This window comes from Onthophagus taurus, chromosome 8, assembly GCF_036711975.1.
Source record: "Onthophagus taurus isolate NC chromosome 8, IU_Otau_3.0, whole genome shotgun sequence".
Lineage (NCBI taxonomy): Eukaryota > Metazoa > Arthropoda > Insecta > Coleoptera > Scarabaeidae > Onthophagus > Onthophagus taurus.
In genome coordinates, this window is record NC_091973.1 from 4739279 (window position 1) to 4765861 (window position 26583).

General features: G+C 34.5%; 3 protein-coding genes and 1 long non-coding RNA gene across 6 annotated transcripts; 1 reads left to right on the forward strand and 3 right to left on the reverse strand.

Moving 5' to 3' along the window:
• Positions 1–156: 156 nt before the first annotated feature.
• Positions 157–1315, reverse strand: LOC111425234 (uncharacterized). The gene is made up of 3 exons (XR_002707699.2): positions 438–1315; positions 293–384; positions 157–231 (listed from the first exon to the last, which is right to left on the reverse strand). It is a non-coding gene; the product is annotated as an uncharacterized lncRNA (long non-coding RNA).
• Positions 1316–2023: 708 nt separating this feature from the next.
• Positions 2024–5840, forward strand: LOC111425236 (Synapse-associated protein 47kD). Of its 2 annotated transcripts, none has more exons than XM_023059148.2 (8): positions 2024–2467; positions 2639–2866; positions 2909–3000; positions 3052–3176; positions 3332–3612; positions 3663–3784; positions 3888–4010; positions 5075–5840. In XM_023059148.2, the coding sequence occupies exons 1-8, from the start codon at positions 2352–2354 to the stop codon at positions 5206–5208; spliced, it is 1221 nt and encodes a 406-aa protein (XP_022914916.1). In that variant the 5' UTR covers positions 2024–2351; the 3' UTR covers positions 5209–5840. The 2 variants fall into 2 exon arrangements, with proteins under 2 accessions (XP_022914916.1, XP_022914917.1); XM_023059149.2 differs by having other exon boundaries at positions 2025–2467; positions 2921–3000.
• A 1649-nt stretch (positions 5841–7489) lies between these two features.
• On the reverse strand, positions 7490–10171 carry LOC111425431 (Pleckstrin homology and RUN domain containing M1). Of its 2 annotated transcripts, none has more exons than XM_023059434.2 (5): positions 9838–10171; positions 8376–9430; positions 8149–8317; positions 7739–8092; positions 7490–7683 (listed from the first exon to the last, which is right to left on the reverse strand). In XM_023059434.2, exons 1-5 carry the CDS (start codon positions 10072–10074, stop codon positions 7564–7566), a joined length of 1935 nt encoding a protein of 644 aa, XP_022915202.1. In that variant the 5' UTR covers positions 10075–10171; the 3' UTR covers positions 7490–7563. The 2 variants fall into 2 exon arrangements, with proteins under 2 accessions (XP_022915202.1, XP_022915201.1); XM_023059433.2 differs by having other exon boundaries at positions 9754–10171.
• A 377-nt stretch (positions 10172–10548) lies between these two features.
• Positions 10549–26566, reverse strand: LOC111425566 (atrial natriuretic peptide receptor 1). Its single transcript, XM_023059675.2, has 10 exons — positions 26169–26566; positions 25840–26020; positions 25053–25236; positions 24791–24999; positions 20842–20956; positions 19428–20788; positions 12598–12775; positions 12185–12527; positions 11651–12016; positions 10549–11596 (listed from the first exon to the last, which is right to left on the reverse strand). The coding sequence occupies exons 1-10, from the start codon at positions 26376–26378 to the stop codon at positions 11342–11344; spliced, it is 3402 nt and encodes a 1133-aa protein (XP_022915443.1). The 5' UTR covers positions 26379–26566; the 3' UTR covers positions 10549–11341.
• Positions 26567–26583: the final 17 nt, after the last annotated feature.

Here is a 26583-nt window from a genome sequence, read left to right on the forward strand (position 1 = left end):
CCACCCATGCGATTCGTCCTTATTCTTTCTACAGTACAGTGTGTTAATTAATTATCGTACCCGACATCATCATTGCAAGTATGCAACCAATAAAACGATTAGCGTATTGCAATACGAATACTGTGATATTGGTTGCATACTTGCAATGATGACGTCGGGTATGATAGTTAATTAACACAGTGTATGTCCCAGAATATAAGTTGCAGGAGGTATAGTGACATTGAAGAAAAGCTGTTCGGAATGAAAAATTATTATTATTTTACTATGCAAAATATCAGAAAGATCTACTTACATTGATTAAGCCGCCATACTTTTGATTAGATCAGAGTGAAGACACTAATAACAGTGGTGAAGCAGTTTAACGGGAGATTTCCAAATACCAATCTTACATGATTAGTTAAGAAGAGAGAAAGAAAGAAATATGACGACTACCTTACCACAACTATTATTGCTCTTAATTCCGTGAAAGAACATCGTAGACAATCAAAGAGAAATCGAAATTGCAACGCCATTTCACACAGTTTAGGTATTATTGGGCCTTTCTTCATCAGCAGCTACTTGAAAGGTTCAAGGAAGAATACTTAGACGACATGCCGCTGATTGCAACACACCTGCACATTCTACCTACAGCACGCGTAGCTGAATCGTTAGATTTAATATTTCGAGAACAGATTATATCTAGAAATGGTCCAATTGCGTAGCCTCCAAGGTGTCCCGACGTTAGAATAACAACCAATACCGAATAATCGAGAAATGCTAAAATGTGTCGATTCAACCAAAGTAGGTAGATCTTTATGAAATTTGACATAGGACCATAATCTCTCATTTTGAACAACTTTTTTTAATAAAATTTTGCCGTATCATGAACAAAAAGGTTACTTTACCTGAACTAAAAATAGTTATTCAAAATATGAAAATTTTCTCATCATTAGGCACTTATTGCAGCTAAGTATTCTAGCCTAGACATTACTTCTTTCGTTTATTCTGGTTCCCAAATATACGCAGATTTGTATTCGTTCAAATGAATAATTTATTATGTTGAAGTGGTTTGAGTCTCTTCTTGGGGATCTTGTAGACTCCGTATATTTTGTTTTAGATTCGTTAGTTATGAATCCTACTTTTTTGTCGGAGTCACCATAACTTAGTCCAACCCAGTCCTCTCTGAACTAGACTTCCCTTTTTAGCAACTCTATCTGTTAGGGATTAGCAGGGAAGCAGATATTAATTTATGCACATTACTGTAATTCTATCTTTAATAAATATTACGTTATCTACTTTAAGTTTAGCCACCGATTTTGTACAGATTGAGGTTGATATCGGCTTTTTTAATAAGAAAATAACAATTTTGTATTTAAATAAAACAAAATAATTGAGATATTCTAGTATTAAAGACAAATAATAAAAATAAAAGATTAAATATAAATAAATATCACTAGATGTCGGGGTTTAGTATTGATTTAGGGCGTGTAGTTAAGCTATCGATTCATAGATGGTGTTTTAAATATTCATTATTACCGAAATTGACCTAAATATATGTATTTCAATTAACATTGGATAATTGAAAATCCCTCTTGTATGAAATTAAATGAATATTGAGCTTTATGCATAAATACACATTTTTTTAAATTAATAAATATATAATTAAATTAAATTTTAAATTAATAGATAAGTATCAATGTGTTATTGATAATAACACGAATTTTGTTTATACTTGATTAAATGACTTGTTATTGTTATTTTTTAATTTAATTGTTATCATTAGAAATATAAAAATTCAAGTAAAAACAAATAAGTTATAATAAATTGTTGTTTTGAATGTTGTTTGTAAATGTAAATGCGTATAAAAAAAGTTATTTCAAGTATTTTTTGAAATGGAACACGGAATAGTGTAAAAATTCATTATACGGATCAATACTGTATTCAATGCGCAACTCTTTGTGGTGTTTCGTTTAGAAAAAAGGAGATAAACGATTGGAACAAACTGGAATATTATCGACGTGTTGCTTTTCGAAGGGCGGGCATCGGGACGGGAATAATCGTTGAAAAGAGGAGAATTTTTAGGGAAAATCCGTAAAATATTCGGGAAATCTCAACGGAATGTAGTTTCGAGCGAACCAGGCAGTTTGGAGTTTCGATTTGCGCACAAGACTCGAGTCCCGCATCGAGGTTGTCCTTGTGAGGGTAGTGTTCGGACGATTTTTACCGCAAAAGGACTGTTTTACTCTACTCCAAATCCAAATATGATCGTATAGAATCGTTTTTAAATCCCAATCCGAACAATCTTGCACAGAATTTCGTTTCTGTTTCCCTTTTAAGCATTCGATTTTCACCCTAACATTTTCCACGGCACGATGTTCTCCGGACTTACAAATCAGGTCAGCTCATGGATGGGAAAGGCTGATGCTGAAGAAAAGGTTCCAACACCTACAGGAGAAGTTGCTACTACTCCTGAAAAGAAAGATACAAGGTAATATGGTGCAATATAAAAATGATTTCTTTTTATTTCCGCAAAATCACCACTTGATCATGACCTTACGTTTTATTGATTTTGAATTAAATTATATTAACTTTTCTTTTTGGTTAAAAAGATGTAAGTGTATTAATCAATTTTTTTGACATAACCTATTTCCTATATTAGTCCAACAAAGCATAGTAAACTGGATATGCTTTCAAACGTAAAAAGTCAAATTGGAGGAATTGGGGGGTGGTTAGGTTCCAGCATTCCAAAGTTGCGTAAGAACGAAGATGGTGACCACCAAGAAGAACAACCCTTGGGCGAAGACGCTGGACCACCCGCAACAGCAGACGGCCCAAAAGGTCCATCACAGACGAAGGAACGCGGCGGCGACGACGACGACAATTCCAGGTAAGCGTTTAACGCAATGAGCCAGTACTCTCGATTTTGTAGGGAATGTTTCAGCGCTACTGGAGGGGCCGATTCTGGGCCGCAATCCGCAGCGGAATCACCAACTGAGGAAAAAGAGGGTCAGTTTGGAAATGGTAAATAATTACTCCTTTTATAACACAAAGATACTAACTTCATGTTTTAAGCAGTTCAAAGTAAAGCTATAGCTGGAGCTAAATCATTTGGAAGTTTCATTTATAGTGCTGTTAACAAGGCTGGAAAAACAGTTAGTGAAGCCAGTGCTAAAATTAAGAAAACTGTCGAAGAAAATGTAAGATAATAATAATTTTATTAACTTTGCATGCTTCAAGCTGGTTCTCAATTGCTGGCTTTGATCCAACAAGCTTTTTCCCATCACCTAAAAAATGCGTTTTAGTTCTTTATGCTATATCATTTCCAACTCTGTATATAACTTATTTTTTAAAGAGTATTTTGGGTGAGTTTAACAAAGAACAAGAAGCGTTTATGAAGAGTCAATCGGGTAATGCAAGTTCAAGCGCACTTCCACCATGGGCTGGATGTCCGAATGAGTTGGCATTGAAAGAGGAATGTCTTACGTTATCCACGGATCGTCGAAATTTCGTTCGTAGTCCACCGGCTGGTGTTGATTTTACGTTCGATTACGAAGTGTCTTATCCTATCGCCATGGCCATTATGGAGCAAGATCCAAATCTAGAAAAGATGCGTTATGATCTCGTCCCTAAAAAGTATACATTCATTTTTAGTTTATGCCTTAATTATTTTTTTTAATGTTTAGTATAAGCGAAGAGAATTTCTGGAGGAACTACTTTTATAGAGTGACTCTTCTCTGCCAGGCAAATGATGCTTCTCATATGTCTCGTGATGTCGATAGTCAATTAACTTCCGATCAACCTTTAGGTGAGCTAAATCTTCGTTTAATTTTGCATGAAAAACGAAATTCAGTTTCGCTTCTTTTCTTACGTTTCATTATTATTTTTTTAATTTTAATTAAAACCTGTAGATAAAGATGTTAAAGAAATCGAGCCGCATGAATTTGTTTCCGATAGCTTAAAGGTTACCTCACAGGACATTGTTGAGGTTCAGGAACAAATGAGAAAGTTAACTATGAATTCGAAGGCTACAGGTAAGAAATGCTTGATCCTTTTATTTATTTATTTATTAATTTGCGTAGTTGAAATATTACTTATTTATTGTAATAAATACCGTATTGTTGGTTTCCTGTTTTTTTGAACCACAGCTTAAAAGAAGAGGTAATCTGACACCCCCGTTAACTGAGAGAGAGAGAGAGAAAGAAAGAAAGGAGGGTTTTTAAGCAACATTCCAAATCCCAAAAATCCCGTCTTTGTATTATTAATTTTTTCTATTTATTTAAAATTATGATTTTTGTTTCTATTTTTTGATACATCAATTTCTTGTAAACAACGTAAGTTAACAAAATCAGTATTAATTATAATTAACGTGAAAGATATGATTGAAAAGTGATCTCAATTTCAAATGGTACTAAAAGCTACGGTAATGATTACAAAAAAAATTGCTCTTATAAATATATGTCTATATATAAATAAATATAAAAAAGTCGTATTATATTAAAGTATAAATAGGAAGAAATATTTTTCATCGTCTAAAAAAAACTGTGTTGCTATTAACTATGGGGTTTTCTAGCAACTAAAGAAACGATTTGGGATGCGCTGAAACAAAACTAATGATTGAAATGAATTTCGAATTATTTGACGGGTGAAACGGAATAAAATTAAATTAATTCTTAAATAAAGCGTAATAAAAATAATCTTACATATTAAATAACTTACAAAGATAGAGGCGATATATGCAAATATGACAATATCGGTTGGTACGAAAATATAATTAACGTAATACAATTTTAAATATAAAACAAGAAAAAAAAGTGGAACTACATAGATATAAAAATAAATGTATCTTTTTTAATCATCTCTATATGTGTGTGGTATCGTAAGACGTATCGAGGGATAAATTAAATAAATAATGGTGTAGTCATACGCAAATTTTATAAAATAAAAGATCGGAAATGAAAGAAATGAAGGTGCTCGAGGTAAACAGGAAACTAACTAATACGAAAAGGAGCATCTTCTTAAATTATTAATCTTTTTTTCTTTTCTTTTTTTATATTAATTTTTTTTTCAATCCTAAAACATCCTCACGTTTTCTTAGAAGAAGAATGGGAAAAAGAATTGGAAGCTGAACTGCAAGATTATGAGATGGTCTCCGAGCAGAAACCGTCGACGAAAGGTGAAGCTTGGGATCGGGATATTCAGGAGCTTCTCGAAGACGAGCAGCTTAAATAATATATTTAATGCGTTTCATGCTCGATCCCGACATTCCGTTTATTATAATTTTTTTAAGTATTTTATACGTTTTTTGTTATTTAAATATTATTTTAATTATTCAAATTCTAGTCAGCGTAACGTGGTCTGCACCAACAACAAAATTTCCATACGCAAAAAATCTAACTTATCCTATAAAATTAATATAAAAACTAATAATAATTAAACAATAAAAACGTTGTTGTTTGTGAGGCGTTTATGTTGGCATTGAAGGCTGTTGATATTTTCCGTAGTTTTTAAGTGGAAGAATGTAATGTGTAAATAGCTTCGCGATGGTAAAAAAATTTTCCTCTTCCTTCCCCCTACATACACAAAAAAATATAAAAGCGCGTTGAAAACGTTGACACTAAAATTGAAATGTTTCAACAAAACGTGATTATTATCATTATTAGCATACATATTATCGTTTTCATTACCCCGATTCGGGAGGTTTATTGCGAACGGCGAAATGCATGGCATAATTTCCTCGACGGTGTAAAATAGCATAATATAGCATAATATTATATAGCAATTGTGTGTTAAGCATGTTAAATATGTACTCTCCTGTTATAATACTGAGAATTGTTAAATAAATGTAGCATATGTGCCCTGGATTGTTTTTTTTTTCTTTTATATATATATATATACATTACAAACTTGCACCTTAAATAAAAATTAATATGTGGTATGGGAAAGCCACCTAAGTATTGTTTATGATACTTGAGAGATTATTTCTTTCATAAACATCAAACAGTAATAATCACAGTACTTAGGGCGGCCGACGTCTTCGAAGTCGGCCGAGATTATTTCTAGTGTTATGAGAAATAATCTCGGCCGACTTCGAAGACGTCGGCCGCAACAAGAATCACAAACAATACTTGTTGCGACCGACGTCTTCGTAGTCGGCCGAGATTATTTCTTGTAATATCAGAAATAATCTCGGCCGACTTCGAAGACGTCGGCCACAACAAGAATCACGAACAATACAATAAGTCTACCCTGCTTGAACCCAACCCAAGTACCATGAGCAATATTTAAGGCGACCGACGTCTTCGAAGTCGGCCGAGATTATTTCTTCCATAAACTTCAAGCAGGGTAGACTTATTATATTGTTCGTGATATTTGTTGCGGCCGACGTCTTCGAAGTCAGCCGAGATTATTTCTTTCATAAATTTCAAGCAGGTTAAGAGAAATAATCTCGGCCGACTTCGAAGATGTCGGCCGCTCCAAGTATCAGGAACAATACAATAAGTCTACTCTGCTTGAACCCAACCCAAGTACCATGAGCAATATTTAAGAGAAATAATCTCGGCCGACTTCGAAGACGTCGGCCGCCCCAAGTACCATGAGCAATACTTAGGGCGGCCGACGTCTTCGAAGTTATCTTCGCCGAGATTATTTCTTCCATAAACTTCAAGCAGGGTAGACTTATTATATTGTTCGTGATACTTGGGGCGGCCGACGTCTTCGAAGTCGGTCGAGATTATTTCTCTTAATCTGCTTGAAATGTATGGAAGAAATAATCTCGGCGGACTTCGAAGACGTCGGCCGCCCCAAGTATCACGAACAATACAATAAGTCTACCCTGCTTGAACCCAACCCAAGTACCATGAGCAATATTTAAGGCGGCCGACGTCTTCGAAGTCGGCCGAGATTATTTCTTCCATAAACTTCAAGCAGGGTAGACTTATTATATTGTTCGTGATATTTGTTGCGGCCGACGTCTTCGAAGTCGGCCGAGATTATTTCTTAATCTGCTTGAAATGTGTGAAATAAATAATCTCGGCCGACTTCGAAGACGTCGGTCGCTCCAAGAATCACAAACAATACTTGTTGCGACCGACGTCTTCGTAGTCGGCCGAGATTATTTCTTGTAATATCAGAAATAATCTCGACCGACTTTGAAGACGTCGGCCGCAACAAGAACCACAAACAATACTTGTTGCGACCGACGTCTTCGTAGTCGGCCGAGATTATTTCTTGTAATATCAGAAATAATCTCGACCGACTTCGAAGACGTCGGCCACAACAAGAATCACGAACAATACTTCTTGCGACCGACGTCTTCGAAGTCGGCCGCTCCAAGAATCAGCAACAATACTTGTTGCGGCCGACGTCTTCAAAGTCGGCCGAGATTATTTCTTGTGATATCAAAAATAATCTCGAACAATACTTGTTGCGGCCGAGATTGTTTCTTATATAACGAATAATACTTAAGACGGCCGTCGTCTATGAAATAAACAAAGGTAAAAAACTAATCATCTCATTATTACATAAATATTTTATTTCATTATAAAAAAAACAAACAAAAAAAAACAGAATTAGTTATTTAAAATATTAATCATCTGTCATAGCAAGTAAAGACATATCAGCTCTTTCTCTTTGCCTTTTACATTTCGGACAAGGTTTGCTTTCATCTAAACAACCCTTATGATACACAGCACTGCAACCTTCACACTAAAAATGGTAAAAAAAACAATTAATTATAAATATATTTAATAAATATATTTACCCTATAAACATTTTCCACATCAAACGGAAACAAAACCTTGGTACTATCGCAAATTTCGCAAAGAAATCCTTTATGGCTACACAACCAGCATTCCATGACGTGTTTTTTGGCAAAATCAACAACTTCGCGTAATTTACCGGCTAGGGTTCCGTCGGGAATTTCTTGTAAATCCAATACTGAATATTGATGAACGTGTTCGTACATGTATTCTCTGGGCCACATCATTTTTTGGAATTCTTCAATTATTGGATCTCGACAGGTGTAAAGATATGCGCGGAGAAAATTTAATTGGTTTCTTAAAACTTGAAGACGAGACATTTCCTCTATCACTCCATAAATGTATGGATTAATAGTCTTAAAATGATCATAAATAAAAATAATTTAATAGAATTGAAATATGTAAAAAAAACCTTTAAATCAATATAAGGATGATCTTTAATTTCTTGAATATAATTAAAAGCATCACGTGAAACCCTGTACTCTTGATGGTCCCAATTATGAATCATACGGGCTGGAATAGGTACCATATCGATATGCATACAATTGTTACAATAATACGTTCCTGAGAAATGACATAAACTAAAAAAAATAAATAATTAAATTAAAATAAATATATAACAATTTTTTTATTAATTACTTAGCAACATTTGAATCTGTATTTAATTTACCAATACTTAAGGCAACATTACAACTTGCGCATTCGTAATTTTGATAATCTAATCCTTGTTCGACGGGCATCTCAGTTAATTGGTGTAATAATCGTAATTTTTCCTCACCAGGGCTTTCGATGGTGTTCATTTGAGATGAATCGATTTTATTTTTTTCTAACCCAGCAGTTGTGCAACCTTTCTTTTCAAAGTGTTCCCAAACACCACGAATATCAGGCGTTTTAATATAAGCTGCACCAAACATATTATAGCTTTCAATCAACGCATTGTAACTATGTTCTAAACTACTCGTTGTTGGTACATTTTTTGGCGGCGTTTTATCTTGGGCGTTTTCATCAAATGACCAACCTGTTTGTCGAAATAACGAGTTCCCGACTGTTGCTTTAGGTATCTCGGGTTCGGGAAATATTTCATTTTCAATTTCAATATCTTCTATTAATTCCTGTTGATTATTTTCATCATTGTTAGTGTCATTTTCGTTCTTAATATTTTTATCTATTGTAGTAACATCAACCTCAGCATCTTGATTATTCGAAGATTCTTGGCCAAGTTGTTTATTTAAAACAATTTTAAACGCTTCATCTTCATTAAAAGCTACCATATTCCCAATTCCCGATGATCGCGAATGTAACGATATCATTGAACCTAAAGATGCCGTTTCTGAGTTTAAATTGCTCGATGTTGACTGAGCAACATCGACGCAAGATTGTACGGGACATGTTCTTAAAGTGGGAGACCAAATTCCCGCTAATATTAATGTACTTTGAGGCCAATTATTTAAAATACTAGAAAAACATGGCAGATTGAAAGGTTTTATTGTTTCAACACCTTCGATTAATTTTTGTGCAACCTCTAATAAATCATTGTCTCTCACATAAGCATGTGAATTATAATATGATTTTAAAACACCAGAATTTTGCCTTAATGTCATAAAATAGGAAGACAATAAGCAGTCGTTCATTGCTAATCTTATCCATGCTCTACATTGTCCTACTTCTGTTGGAAGTTGTGTACATTTTAAAATCTAGAAATAAATAATTAATTAATTACAAAATTTTTAAAGAATTATAATTGAAATAAATCCTTTCTACTAGTTGTTAATTTTGAAGTGGGTAAACAATTTAAAGCTTTAATTTTATAAATTTAATAATTAATAGTATTGTATTTTTATGAATTTAACTTTTTTATTATTGAAATTCAAAAATTTTTTTTGTTAAATAGATAAAATGAAGTAATGTTAATATTATAATAGAGTGTCTGAAGATGGCTAAGGGCCGAAACTAGTTAGACCTATATTAAATGTTTCACCTACTTCATTAAATTAGTTAACTAAATTAATATACGTACAGAATCTATAATTTGTCTATGTGATATAACTAATAGTGGAGCCCAAAAGCTAGAGTCTGGTCTATCATCAACATCAGCAATAACCTTTCTAAACTTGTGAGCCAAGGAATCTTTTAATCCATGTAAAAAGATTGCCTCAACAACGCAACAAAGGGAATTTGCCGCCTCTTCAACATCCAAGGAATCACTGAGGATATTCTCCTCCACAGAACATAATTGTATCTCTTTCACCACCTCCGACAGTTGTGTGGTTATGGCCTTCTTTATACGGTAATTTTTATCAAATTCTTTACCTTGCACTGTTCTCAATAACGAGTTCATATTTTAAACGTGATTCATTATCTGGACGTTATAAACATTATTCAGTAGTTTTGATAAACAAAACAGTGTATAGATAAATGAGACAGCTGATATTTTTGTGTCATTTGGGTTGCCTATTTTAAAAGAAATTAGTTTGTGGTAACATCTATTGGAAAGGAAGTAAAATACAATTTTCTTATAATAAAATTTATTAATTAATTTAATAACTTTAATGCGTCACTTTGGAGGATTCGTTGGACGCTGGTAGATTTTTTATTAATTTTAACTTAAGGAGACAAGATGGCGGATTTGGCGAATTCAAATTAATTATTCACTTCAGCAGAATTCTTTCAGTAATCTTATTCCCGGGTTGCTTATATTCAATTCATGATGTAACAGAACTTAACTCTGTGTTTCGTCCAAAATCTGCTCCAAACCAGAAGTAGTTAATTTTGAAATTAAAAATTTTAAATTTTCGTAAGAAAAAAAAAAGTATTTGTAGTTTTGGTAATTGTTATATTCCTTTATTGATACAATTACGTTTAAATAAAATTTTATAAATTACAAATATACAAGTCGGATTCTTGTGCGAATAAAATAAGCGTTGAGACTTAAAAAACTAATAATAGTAATAACAATGAGATGTGCGGATATATATATATACGACATAGATCGTTGTGCAACAAAAAAACTTAAATTTGAAAATAATTTTTTTTATAATTACACAAATTTTATATTTCTATTAGACATTGAGTTTAAGATATAATTGGATTTGTAGCTAACACATGAAATTGGGTGAAAGAGAGCACAAATTTTTTTTATCGTTTTTTTGTGTTATTTTTAACTAATCAGTAACAATTAAATAAATATTTATTAAATAATTTAAACACTAACAATAAATATTATTTGCTATATTACAACGATTCAAAATAGTATCTAAGTTTAATTTTTTTTAACGAACAGGTACGCGCACGCTTACTCTCCACTATTAAACTTTTAATAAAATCACAAATCTTTTCTTCGACGTAGATACTACTTTGAGAATGCAAAAAAAAATAAATGTTTCTTTGGCACAGTTAAAAAAAATAAATAACACACAAAATTCGTAAAAATACATTTAAGAAAAATGGTCCACTTTGTATATAGTCTATCAGCTTCCTTGAAAACCGTAAAAAAAATATTTTCTAGGAAACTTTTCTATTATACTATTTTCTACGTCTCTATATAACAGTCAAGCGTTTTGATACGTGTAAAGTAAGCTTTTTTTTTTAATTTTTGGTTCATTTTTTTATTCATTCGACGTCACCGATAACAAAGGAATACCCGCTTCTTCTCCTTTATCCGGATGAGACGACGAGTAATGATTCGAAGTCATCGCAGCCAAATAATTTACACTGCTCGCAAATGAATTTTCAGATGATTGCGTATCAATCGATTTTGTTGTTACAACCGATGACACGCTTGTTGTTAATTCAGGTTTTATTATATTTTCCGCTTTTATTTCTTCATCGCAAAGCCACCAAGTTGTCATTTTACCTTTACCCTAAATTAAAAAAAAAATAATAATAATAAAAAAAAATTTATTAAATCGACTTACTTTAATATCAATTTCACCCCGACATTCTAATTTAAATGTACCAAAAGTATCTAAAACATTTTTAGTGGCAGAACTAAGATGTATTCTAAATGGGAGTCCATTAGATTCCATTCTAGATGCTGTATTGACGGTGTCCCCAAATAGACAATATCGGGGCATTTTGAGACCAACAACCCCGGCCACGCAAGGTCCTGTATGCATTCCGATTCGAAGTTTTAATGGTTCGTCTGGTCGATGTTTGATGGTGAATGATTTGACGGCTTTTAAAAGTTGTAATGACATTCTGGCTATTTCAGCGGCGTGCATTTTTCCGTTTCGATCTGGTAAGCCGGACACAACCATGTATGCGTCCCCTATAGTTTCAACCTAAAAAGAAATTGCGTGTTTACTGGAAACGTTTAATTTTAAAAGGGAGTTTTATATTTAGAAACTTATCTACATAATAAGATTAAATAAGATATTGACATTTTTTATCTGGGGTTATTTTGCCAAGAAATAAATTTAATAAAATCACCCCAAATTTGATTAACTTACTTTGTAGACGTCAAAGTTTTCGATGATACAATCAAAGCACGTGTACAAATCGTTGAGTAAATTCACGACTTCGAGAGGTGTACTCGAGGCGGAAAGTACCGTAAAACCAACGATGTCACTGAAATAAATGGTGACTTCATCAAAGATCTCCGCTATAAGATTCTTCCCCGTTAAAAGTTCCATAGCTATCGTTTTTGGTAATAACTGATAAAGTAATTCTTCGCATCTCCGCTTTTCTTCTAAGTAATCAGCCGTTCTTTCTTCAACTAAAGTCTCCAGATTGTTTGCGTATTGTTCCATACGTGATAAAAGATTATCTAAGATGCTTCCATTGTCATAATCTCTTTAACGAAGAAATAAAGAAAAAATGGCAATGAGAAACGGTGAAAATGAGAAATTTGCAACTTCCTTACTTGTTTAATTTGCGTACGATATTTTTTAATGCTGTGAAATCTGGTCTATCAGCTGAATCTTCAGCCCAACATTTTCTCATTAATTTTGCTACTTCTTCATCGCATGTGTTATCAAGTATCATAGGCCTTAAAGGTTGAGACGAACCTTCAACACCATTTTTTACAGCTTCTACTATTTCTGAAATTAAATATCGAGAAAATATAAAAATTAAAATCAGCTTAAAGTTTATAGTTTTATTGTTCCTCATTAAAACCGATACTTTAAAAGTTTCCTATAAAAAAGGTGTTTTCTAAGAGGGTATTTTAAAGGGTTTCGGATTAATCTTTTATGATTTTATGACTTTAACGGAGGTGGAAGATTTTCTCGCGGAAAAGTTCGATTTTACGATCAAGTCATTCAAATTTTTAATGTTACGTCGATTTAATGTCAAAACTTTGATCAATAAAAAATTATTTAAACTATAAGATTATATTTTTTCAGATAATATTCTTTTTTTTGATTATAAATATTTCGTTACTTAAATGTTTAAAGCGATCCTCAAGTATAGCATTGCAGTGGTCGCAATTGAGGGTGCAGTGCGGCCTTCTGACCTCCAGAAGAGGACTAACAGCCCTTCTGGGGCTGGTGGAGGTGCCGACTTCTCTGCCAGGTGACGAATTCCCAGGTAGTGCAAGAGACATTGCACTGGTGGTCATCACCTACTTCTTTTTATTACAGAACACGTCGAAACACGATCACGATAGAACTCAACGTGGTCCTCTCATGACCTCAAAACGCCGACTGACTGAAAATCAACCTGAAAGTCTCTGTACGCTTTTCAGGGGGGAAATCGATGGCCCTGCGCCGATCTCCTCTCCGAAGGAAAACGGTACACGCTTACTTTCTTGCGGCTCCCGTCATCTTTTTACACCCCCTCACGTCAAATCACGACGTTTTAGTCGTTTTTTCGACCCAAGATTAAATCCCGGAGCTTTAGATTAACTCAGATATTCCGGCAATCCCCCACCCTTCCACTTGAAAAATCGATTTAAAGGCGGAAATTGCTATTCAATTTGTTAGATCTCGTTAAAACACGAATAATTGGAATCTCGGGAGTAATCGTATGGAAATCAACTCTTAATTAAATACTAATAGCGTTTCTCTAAATATTTTAATGAGATATTTGAATTGAATTTGTCTAAAAATTTGTTAGTCTCATTTCTTGTATAGGCTAACTTCCCAGAACGCTTGGGAATGATAAATAATGATAAAATGTCAACATCTTGAAAACGCCAATCATTTTTGTACGCAAGGAAGAAGAGGGATTAGGAGATGAGCAGTAACAATGCCAGAAACTAAACTTTGAAACACAAACATTTCTCCTGGTCTAAAGCATAATGGTCCAACTTCTTCTCGAGGTGTGAATTGGAAATCAACACTTAATTGTATATTAATAACGTTTCCCTAAAAATTTTAATGCGATATTTGAATTGAATTTGTCTAAAAATTTGTTAGTCTCATTTCTTGTATAGGCTAACTTCCCAGAACGCTTGGGAATGATAAATAATGATAAAATGTCAACATCTTGAAAACGCCAATCATTTTTATACGCAAGAAAGAAGAGGGATTAGGAGATGAGCAGTGACAATGCCAGAAACTAAACTTTGAATCACAAACATTTCTCCTGGTCTAAAGCATAATGGTCCAACTTCTTCTCGAGGTGTGAATTGGAAATCAACACTTAATTGAATATTAGTAACGTTTCCGTAAAAATTTTAATGAGATATTTGAATTGAATTTGTCTAAAAATTTGTTAGTCTCATTTCTTGTATAGGCTAACTTCCCAGAATGCTTGGGAATGATAAATAATGATAAAATGTCAACATCTTGAAAACGCCAATCATTTTTGTACGCAAGGAAGAAGAGGGATTAGGAGATGAGCAGTGACAATGCCAGAAACTAAACTTTGAAACACTAACATTTCTCCTGGTCTAAAGCATAATGATTCAACTTCTTCTCGAGGTGTGAATTGGAAATCAACACTTAATTGAGTATTAGTAACGTTTCCCTAAAAATTTTAATGCGATATTTGAATTGAATTTGTCTAAAAATTTGTTAGTCTCATTTCTTGTATAGGCTAACTTCCCAGAATGCTTGGAAATGATAAATAATGATAAAATGTCAACATCTTGAAAACGCTAATCATTTTTGTACGCGAGAAAAAAGAGGGATTAGGAGATGAGCAGTGACAATAGCCAGAAACTAAACTTTGAAACACAAATGGTTCATGAGGACATAGCGCACACAACCCTCGAATTTTCATGCACAGCAATTAATCAACCTAATTTAAATAATAAATCAAATGTTACATATAACTATCGTAGGGCAAACTTTGATGAACTTAACCAATATTTGACATCAATAAATTGGAACTCTGAACTGCGGCATGGCAGCATTGAACGTCTCTTGAATGTTTTTTATTTTCATTTGAGGTACGCAATTGAAAAACATGTACCTAAATTCAAAGAACGACCCGGGGGATACCCAGTGTGGTTTACACCTAGCACTATAAGGGTTCTCAGTGAGAAGAAAACGGCCCACATGAGGTGGAAGCGGTATGGGAACCGGATCGATTATTTGTCTTTCTCATTGTTGAGGGGTCGCGCTAAACATCTTATTAATACCGATTATAATAACTACATTCAACGTACAGAATCAAATATTACAAGTAATCCTAAGCACTTCTGGTCTTTCCTTAGGCGTAGGAGGGGTGCAAGTGGTGTTCCAGCGGTAATGACACTGGGTGACTCTGTTGCTACGGTCGGTGAAGACATTTGCTCTTTATTTTCAGATTGCTTCGGCTCAGTTTTCACTGCTTCGGCGGGTGCTGGGCCGGCTCGTTGTAATATTGCTGTGGGTTGTTCTGGAGTCTTATGTTTTGATCGCGCGGAGGTGGAGGTGGCACTGAGGGAGATTGACGGGACCGGAGGACCGGGATCGGATGGTATTCCTGGTTTCTTGATAAAAAATTGTTACAAGTCACTTTCATTTCCCCTTACTATTTTGTACAACGTCTCCTTAAGTACTTGTGTTTTCCCGTCTGCCTGGAAGCAAGCTCACGTTATACCAATATTCAAGTCTGGTAACCGTAATGATGCGTCCAATTACAGACCAATATCTCTTTTGCCACAGTTCAGTAAGGTTTTCAAGAGGCTTGTATATAAACGTTTATTTTTTGCTGTCAAGAGTATGATTGACCCCAGACAACACGGGTTTCACGCTGGTTGCTCGGTCGTGAGCAATTTACTACTATACTCGGATTATATTCTTAACTCACTTGAACAACTATACCAAGTTGATGCTATTTATACTGATTTCAGCAAGGCTTTCGATCGAGTGAATCATGAACTTCTGCTGAACAAGCTGGCAAAATTTGAAATTAATGGCAATTTACTTTGTTGGATTGCATCTTATATCCAGGACAGAACTCAGATTGTATCAGTGAATGGTTATCTATCCGACCCTATTCAGGTTCCATCTGGGGTCCCGCAGGGCAGTCACCTTGGTCCGCTACTTTTTACTATTTATATTAACGATATCTTCTCTGTTATTAAACATGCTCAATGTTTAATGTATGCTGACGACCTTAAACTTTTTCTGCGTATCACGTCTCCGCGCGACTGCTCGAAGCTTCATTTGAACATAGTTGAGTTGCAACGGTATTGCGAAGCTAATTTCATGACGCTTAACCGATCAAAATGCAATGTTATTACTTTTAGTAGAAGATCAAATGTCATTCATTTCGATTACAACTTTGATCGGGATGGTATACAACGAGTATCCTGTATTAGGGACTTGGGAGTCATGTTTGATGAGAAATTATTGTTCAGAGAGCACGTTGATGGAGTAGTTAATAAAGCTTGGCGCATGTTGGGGTTTGTTATTAGGTCTACTGAGCATTTTCCTAACATAAATGCAATTAAAACACTGTATTTTGCTTATGTTTACAGTATTCTAAACTACTGTAGCGTTGTGTGGAATCCTCATTACCACATACATATCGATAGATTGGAGCGGGTTCAGAAAAAAATTTTGAAGTACTTGTGTTATAAATCTCATCTAGTGTATGATGACTACGACTCTACTTGTGCTTCTTTACGGTTTCTGTCCCTCCATCAGCGTCGCACCTGCAATGATTTGCTTTTTTTTTCAAAATTCTCAACAATGAGTGTGATTGCGCCGGGCTCGTTAGCTTGATTAATATTCACGTTGCACCGAGAAATTTGCGATATAATTTTTTGTTCTTCACTCCGGCTGCGCGTACGAATGCGTTCCTCCACTCCCCAATGATGAGAATGGCAAGAGCGGCTGATCGTTTCTCAATTGACATTTTTCGGTACACATATCCGGTATTTAGACGTATGGTGACGACTGCTGCACTGGCCTCGCCGACCGGACTGGTCGGATTATAGTTTGTCTAATTTTACATTAAATTTAATCGGAATTTAATCGAATTTCACTCGTCAATTGTTACTTATATACATATATATATATATATATATATATATTTTTTTTTATTTTTTGTATAATTTTCATTTGGTTTGCGTCTCTGTAAGTATTTTTTCTGGCTTATATTGCGCTGATATTTCTGTTTGATTTCTTTATGTCAATGTTGTGATGCAGTATTATAGGGTTTGTCCCGTTCTGTATCCATTTGTATAAATAAATAAATAAATTTAAAACATTTCTCCTGGTCTAAAGTATAATGTTCCAACTTCTTCTCGAGGTGTGAATTGGAAATCAACACTTAATTGAGTATTAGTAACGTTTCTCTAAAAATTTTAATGCGATATTTGAATTGAATTTGTCTAAAAATTTGTTAGTCTCATTTCTTGTATAGGCTAACTTCCCAGAATGCTTGGGAATGATAAATAATGATAAAATGTCAACATCTTGAAAACGCCAATCATTTTTTTACGCAAATAAGAAGAGGGATTAGGAGATGAGCAGTGACAATGCCAGAAACTAAACTTTGAAACATAAACATTTCTCCTGGTCTAAAGCATAATGTTCCAACTTCTTCTCGAGGTGTGAATTGGAAATCAACACTTAATTGAGTATTAGTAACGTTTCTCTAAAAATTTTAATGCGATATTTGAATTGAATTTGTCTAAAAATTTGTTAGTCTCATTTCTTGTATAGGCTAACTTCCCAGAACGCTTGGGAATGATAAATAATGATAAAATGTCAACATCTTGAAACCGCCAATCATTTTTGTACGCAAGGAAGAAGAGGGATTATGAGATGAGCAGTGACAATGCCAGAAACTAAACTTTGAAACACTAACATTTCTCCTGGTCTAAAACATAATGTTCCAACTTCTTCTCGAGGTGTGAATTGGAAATCAACACTTAATTGAGTATTAGTAACGTTTCCCTAAAAATTTTAATGCGATATTTGAATTGAATTTGTCTAAAAATTTGTTAGTCTTATTTCTTGTATAGGCTAACTTCCCAGAACGCTTGGGAATGATAAATAATGATAAAATGTCAACATCTTGAAAACGCCAATCATTTTTGTACGCAAGGAAGAAGAAGGATTAGGAGATGAGCAGTGACAATGTCAGAAACTAAACTTTAAAACACAAACATTTCTCCTGGTCTAAAGCATAATGTTCCAACTTCTTCTCGAGGTGTGAATTGGAAATCAACACTTAATTGAATATTAGTAACGTTTCTCTAAAAATTTTAATGCGATATTTGAATTGAATTTGTCTAAAAATTTGTTAGTCTCATTTCTTGTATAGGCTAACTTCCCAGAATGCTTGGGAATGATAAATAATGATAAAATGTCAACATCTTGAAAACGTCAATCATTTTTGTACGCAAGGAAGAAGAGGGATTAGGAGATGAGCAGTGACAATGCCAGAAACTAAACTTTGAAACACAAACATTTCTCCTGGTCTAAAGCATAATGTTCCAACTTCTTCTCGAGGTGTGAATTGGAAATCAACACTTAATTGAGTATTAGTAACGTTTCCCTAAAAATTTTAATGCGATATTTGAATTGAATTTGTCTAAAAATTTGTTAGTCTCATTTCTTGTATAGGCTAACTTCCCAGAATGCTTGGGAATGATAAATAATGATAAAATGTCAACATCTTGAAAACGTCAATCATTTTTGTACGCAAGAAAGAAGAGGGATTAGGAGATGAGCAGTGACAATGCCAGAAACTAAACTTTGAAACACAAACATTTCTCCTGGTCTAAAGCATAATGGTCCAACTTCTTCTCGAGGTGTGAATTGGAAATCAACACTTAATTGAGTATTAGTAACGTTTCTCTAAAAATTTTAATGCGATATTTGAATTGAATTTGTCTAAAAATTTGTTAGTCTCATTTCTTGTATAGGCTAACTTCCCAGAATGCTTGGGAATGATAAATAATGATAAAATGTCAACATCTTGAAAACGCCAATCATTTTTGTACGCAAGGAAGAAGAGGGATTAGGAGATGAGCAGTGACAATAGCCAGAAACTAAACTTTGAAACACAAACATTTCTCCTGGTCTAAAGCATAATGTTCCAACTTCTTCTCGAGGTGTGAATTGGAAATCAACACTTAATTGAATATTAGTAGCGTTTCCTTAAAAATTTTAATGAGATATTTGAATTGAATTTGTCTAAAAATTTGTTAGTCTCATTTCTTGTATAGGCTAACTTCCCAGAATGATAACCACGAACATTTTGTGCTATCGTATTCATAGAGTGATGTATTAAGACATGTAAGAGTAGTTCAAAAAGTTTTTACAGAAAATAAATAAAATTAATATAAAAAATAAATTTCCTTACCTTTCGGTGACAAAGAAACATCATGTCCAATAAAAAAAACACCTTCCCTTGTTAAAATTTCATGTACAATAATTGCAAATGAATAAACATCGCCTTTTTGTGTACCCGGACTATTAGATCTTAATAACTCGGGTGCTGTCCAAAGTTGTCGTTGCCAAAACGAATGGCTTTCTTCATCAATAGACCCATCGTTGCATTTTGATAAAAAATGTAAACCAAAGTCGGTGATTTTTAGAACAAATCGACTGTCAACAACGCAGTTTGGCGATTTTAATGATCCGTGAATCTTTATATCGCTTTGATGTAAGTACAACATTCCTTTTACGATATCGTGTATTAATGACATGCGAAACACCATGTCTAATTTAACTTTTTCGTCTTCTAAAATGTCTTGTAAACTTCCTCTTAAACAATATTCGGTTAAAACGCATGGACTTGGCGATTCCAAACAAAGGCCGTAAAATTTTACGATGTGATTATGAGATAAATCTTTCATGCATTTTAAATGTAATAATTGTGATCGATTTAATTCTATTTTAACATCTCTTATTCGTTTAATTGCAACTCTTTGCCCTTTATATAAAGCGATGTTTGTGTACATTTGAATATCTCCTGCTAAACTGAAACCATCATGATCAAAACTTTTTTCACTGCCGTATTTATTTAGTGATCCCATTGAATATAAACTGGAACGGTTTTTTGTGACCGGATAAAAAAATATTTCAGCCCACGCTACTTTCCATGACATCAGAGCCAATTCACTTTCAAGTTTATAATGTCTATATAAATAATACGTAAATATTAACAATGCAATTCCAAGAAATATACAAATTACAATTAACCAAACATTTATTTTACTTGGACATTTTGAATTGTCATATCCACACGTCGGTGTTTCTAAAGGTACGCTTCCCGTGGGCCAATCAATATTTTTTAAAAAAGTTACGCTTTTACCAGTAAAATATTCAGCTACAATGTCAGGAGTTCCGGACGAATCATATTGCAACATGGCATATTTCCCGATTCGTTGAGCGTTACAATTAATTTCAACCTCCTCGTCTCGTACACCTTTAAAAACTTTTCCTCTCATATTACTAACGATCTCATTTCCACGAATAAACTTTTTATCAGAAGTCGAAATAATTTTATCATTTAACGTATGATTCAAACTATGCGCAAACATAAACAGTCCATTATACATCCCATCTAATAAATAGGAACCTCTTCTTTCTAAACCAACTTCGGGAATCGCTTCATTATAAGGAGTAAAAGTAAAAACAGATCTATAACTTGTCTGCACACGCTCATTATTTTCATGAGTATCATTTGAACTATACCAAGGTCTAGAAGGATCTTCAGCGCTAAAATGAAATTTATTAAAAAATTTTATTAATAAAAGATAATTTATTAATACTCGTTATATAAAGCGAAATTGAAAAAAACGTATTCACGTTTTTCCATCATATTCAAATTGTGTGCATCTAGAAGTACTCTTCTTGTATTCGTGTGATTTGCACAAACTAAAATAACTACCAAAAAAATTACAGATTGCTTAATTTATTTTACACCACAATTAACATAAATTTAATAAATTTTTTGCATACAAAAAATGGATTAAATTATATAAGTTTCAAATCCATAGATGTGTTACTTTTCGTAAACACGTTATTTCTTATTCGCAATTGGCGAAGTGTATATCACAAGGTGTGGGTGATGCTATCAACGAATATATTCGTCAATGCATGAAAATATCTGATCGATGCAATGTGACAATGCAACGACTGCGTATTGTTCGCATAGAAAAGATTGCGAAATGTCACCTTTACCACCCGCTGCTACTTTTCGATTTGAAAAATTCTTGAACGAAATTGCAAAGTAACTCAAAGGGATTTTATTGAACTTTATCCGCTTGAATAACTACAATTTCAACTTAACAATAATGGATATCCATCAAAATCATATATGGAAAACGCATTTATCTAATTTTCATATTTTCAAGCATCATGAATTTTTTTTCCATAAATTTCAAACATGGTAGACTTATTGTATTGTATTGTTATTGGTGACAAAAACAATACTTCGAAGACGTCGGCCGCAACAAATATTGTTCGTGATACTTCGGGCGGCCGATGTCTTCGAAATCGGCCGAGATTAGTTCTTCCATAAATTTCAAGACATTATTTCTCTTGGTCTGATTGAAATTTATGGAAGAAATAATCTCGGCCGACTTCGAAGATGTCGGCCGCCCTAAATATTGTTCATAATACTTGGGCGGCCGACGTCTTCGAAGTCGGCCGAGATTACTTCTTATATGGCGAACAATACTTAGGTTGGTCGAGATTATTTCTTCCATACATTTCAAGTATGGTAGACTTGGTTATGCATAATATGCTATCTATTAGAAGTATTTTTCATGATATAAGAATTAATCTCGGCGGACTTCGAAGACGCCCGCCGCAACAAGTATTGTTCGTGATACTTTGGGCGGCCGATGTTTTCGAAGTCGGCCAAGATTAGTTCTTCCATAAATTTCAATCAGGGTAGATTTACTGTGTTGTCGTGATTTTTGGGGCGGCCGACGTCTTTGAAGTTGGCCGAGATTACTTCTTATATCGCGAACAATACTTAGGTTGGTCGAGATTATTTCTTCCATACATTTCAAGTATGGTAGACTTGGTTATGCATAATATGCTATCTATTAGAAGTATTCTTCATGATATAAGAATTAATCTCGGCCGACTTCGAAGACGCCGGCCGCAACAAGTATTGTTCGTGATACTTTGGGCGGCCGATGTTTTCGAAGTCGGCCAAGATTAGTTCTTCCATAAATTTCAATCAGGGTAGATTTACTGTGTTGTCGTGATTTTTGGGGCGGCCGACGTCTTTGAAGTCGGCCGAGATTACTTCTTATATCGCGAACAATACTTAGGTTGGTCGAGATTATTTCTTCCATACATTTCAAGTATGGTAGACTTGGTTATGCATAATATGCTATCTATTAGAAGTATTCTTCATGATATAAGAGTTAATCTCGGCCGACTTCGAAGACGTCAGCCGCTACAAGTATTGTTTGTGATACTTCGGGCGGCCGATGTTCAGGGTAGAACATCGAATCAGGGTAGACTTATTGTGTTGTCGTGATTTTTGGGGCGGCCGACGTCTTCGAAGTCGGCCGAGATTATTTCTCTTGGCCTAGTTGGAATTTATGGAAGAAATAATCTCGGCCGACTTCGCAGACGTCGGCCGCCACAAGTATTATGAACAATATTTAGGGCGGCCGACATCTTCGAAGTCGGCCGAGATTACTTCTTACTTAAATTTCAAGCATGGTAGACTTATTGTACTGTTCATGATTTTTGGGGCGGCCGACGTCTTTGAAGTCGCCCGAGATTACTTCTTATATCGCGAACAATACTTAGGTTGGTCGAGATTATTTCTTCCATAAATTTCAAGCATGGTAGACTTGGTTTCATGAATAATATGCTATCTATTAGAAGTATTCTTCATGATATAAGAATTAATCTCGGCCGACTTCGAAGACGTCGGCCGCAACAAGTATTGTTCGTGATACTTTGGGCGGCCGATGTTTTCGAAGTCGGCCAAGATTAGTTCTTCCATAAATTTTAATCGGGGTAGACTTATTGTGTTGTCGTGATTTTTGGGGCGGCCGACGTCTTCGAAGTCGGCCGAGATTATTTCTCTTGGCCTGATTGGAATTTATGGAAGAAATAATCTCGGCCGATTTCGCAGACGTCGGCCGCCACAAGTATTATGAACAATATTTAGGGCGGCCGACATCTTCGAAGTAGGCCGAGATTATTTCTTCCATAAATTTCAAGCATGGTAGACTTATTGTACTGTTCATGACTTTTGGGGCTTCCGACGTCTTTGAAGTCGGCCGAGATTACTTCTTATATCGCGAACAATACTTAGGTTGGTCGAGATTATTTCTTCCATACATTTCAAGTATGGTAGACTTGGTTATGCATAATATGCTATCTATTAGAAGTATTCTTCATGATATAAGAGTTAATCTCGGCCGACTTCAAAGACGTCGGCCGAGATTACTTTTTCCTTAAATTTCAAGCATGGTAGACTTATTGTACTGTACATGATCCTTGGAGCGGCCGACGTCTTCGAAGTCGGTCAAGATTAGTTCTTCCATAAATTTCAATCAGGGTAGACTTATTATGTTGTCGTGATTTTTGGGGCGGCCGATGTCTTCGAAGTCGGCCGAGATTATTTCTCTTGGCCTGATTGAAATTTATGGAAGAAATAATCTCGGCCGACTTTGCAGACGTCGGCCGCCACAAGTATTATGAACAATATTTAGGGTGGCCGACATCTTCGAAGTCGGCCGAGATTATTTCATCCATAAATTTCAAGTATGGTAAACTTATTGTACTGTTCATGATTTTTGGGGCGGCCGACGTCTTTGAAGTCGGCCAAGATTACTTCTTATATCGCGAACAATACTTATGTTGGTCGAGATTATTTCTTCCATACAATTCAAGTATGGTAGACTTGGTTATGCATAATATGCTATCTATAAGAAGTATTCTTCATGATATAAGAGTTAATCTCGGCCGACTTCGAAGACGTCGGCCGCAACAAGTATTGTTCGTGATACTTCGGGCGGCCGATGTTCAGGGTAGAACATCGAATCGGGGTAGACTTATTGTGTTGTCGTGATTTTTGGGGCGGCCGACGTCTTCGAAGTCGGCCGAGATTATTTCTCTTGGCCTGATTGGAATTTATGGAAGAAATAATCTCGGCCGACTTCGCAGACTTATTGTACTGTTCATGATTTTTGGGGCGGCCGACGTCTTCGAAGTCGGCCGAGATAATTTCTTAAATCGCGAACACTGCTTAGGTTGGTCGAGATTATTTCTTGATTCTGTGATCTGGCAGTTTCTTAATTGTCCATAATTAGGCGAATTCCCAGCATAAATCTGGAACGTCCTGATTGGCTTTTCTAGTACATGTGCATAAGTCGATGCGAATTCCCTTTTGGGTCACCCAGTCCAAACTGTTAATAATCTCTCCTAATAAAAAGTGCTAGATAGAATAATCTTTTAGTTTCTGCCTAACGTTTGGCAAAGATTACACTGGTTAGGATAACGTAATCCATTACGTGATAGGTCATGGTTCTTATCCAGTTTGTCGTTTTTTCTTGTTCTTTTAAGAAGCTGGATTTATTACAAAACTTTTTGCAAATCGAAGAGAAATCGCAATCAAATATAAATTCGTCACGAATCGAAACGGAAACTTTTATAATTATACTTAAAAGATACTTTTTATTATTAAAAAAATGAAATTGTGGTGTAAAATAAAAAAGTTGTAAACACTCAAAAAAATCTTACTTCCATATTTAACTCCTATTGTCTTTTTAAGATACTCTTCATAATTTAATTTTAAGCTATTAATGTCGCCATCGTTATAATCTAATGATACATTCAGTTTTTTGATATTTTCAATTACGGTACTCATCAAAAGATAGCAGGCCTTTTGTCCGCCTACTTCTTCAAAATCATTGCGTTCGTACATTAAAGCGAAAGATCTCCATCCATATCTAATATCGAAATGTTTCGAATTATTTATAAACTTAATTTAATTTTTACTTACTCTAGAACTAAACTAACGATAAATTGTGTTATTGAAACGTAATCTAAGGCTCCAGAATTAGCCATTAAATAATATTCGTCTGCACAAGTACTTTTGTCGGCGGTGAATTCAAATACAAAACCTCCTGGTGTTATTAATGGGGTACCATACGGTTTTAAATATTTTACTATTCGACCAACACTAGCTAGAAAAAATTAATATAAATATATTAAGAAATTATTATAAATCGATTACGATATGTTAACGCAATGAAAAGGTCGTATAGATAAAAATAAGTTCTATTTCTATAGTCAGGTCCATTGATAGCGATTATGAAAAAAAAATAATAATGTGGAATTTTAAGAGCTTATCATGTTCTAATAATAGAAAGATCTGTATCTGTAAGATAATGTCGCGGTCGGTCGCGCTATTGGAAATCGTTGAAAACAAATAGAATGCTTTACAAAAATAAAGTTATTTTTTATTGTTAATTTTTAAGTTTTTTATTGAATAAATACGATAACGAATCGTTTTAGGCTTTTAGTGCATTGTTCTGTAAATATTTAATTTTTGCGGGAGTAAACCATATCGAGTGGCGTTCAATTGGGCGGCTTATTGACAAAATCGACTCTCGGTTTCTGGCAATTAATATATTTTTCATTGTTTCCCATATAATAGGCCGTGCGACCGATAAGATTGAGTAACAGATTATTACCCACGAACTGATAGCTTTTGCAAACGCAATTAAATCACTGCGCTATAGTATCATTTTTTATCTCTATTTTTAGACCTCACGTTTTTCCCTTACCTGAGCAATAGTCGCAAATCGGACCAACTATCAAGTGGTTACAACCCCCTTTTAAACTCGCCAGCGTTGCATATTCTGCTTGACATTTATCATCAAACGCTTCAAACGCAAAATTTACATATTCAGGCAACACTCCCAACGTCTTGATGTCATCAGCAGCTTGTTTTAGCTGATTCATACCCTGAAAATCAAATGTTTATTTATTTATTAATTTACAACGTTAGGAAAAGTAATAAAATTATACTATTTTTAATTCCGATATAAAGGAATCATTCTAATTCAAGATTTAAATTTGACTTAAAATAAAAAGTAGAAATAAAAATACTTACAGCTTCTAAATTAACAATATACAATGTATTATTGGGTAAAACAACAGAAACATTAACAGTACAATTATCTTTATCACAAAAAAGGGCGCACTCTGCATTGTCATCATCTAAACAACTTTCATCCGGAAGAGGTTCGCAGTCTTCGGAAGCCGCGAGAGTGCCGGCGAAATAAAAGATGAAAAGAATGACGTTTATAAATTTAAAATGCATTACGTCGTTATGTGGGGTTTATGGATGTGTTCTTTCTGCGTTCGCGCGTTATTTTCGGACGTCGTTCCCGTTAGCGATGCCGCCGACGTCCTGAAAGATTTGCGAGAGACGACGACGGATGCCTACGAAGAATATTACAAATCGTCCCGACGACCGTACGACACTGGTCTGATTTTGTGTATGATACACGATTGTATTGATAGCG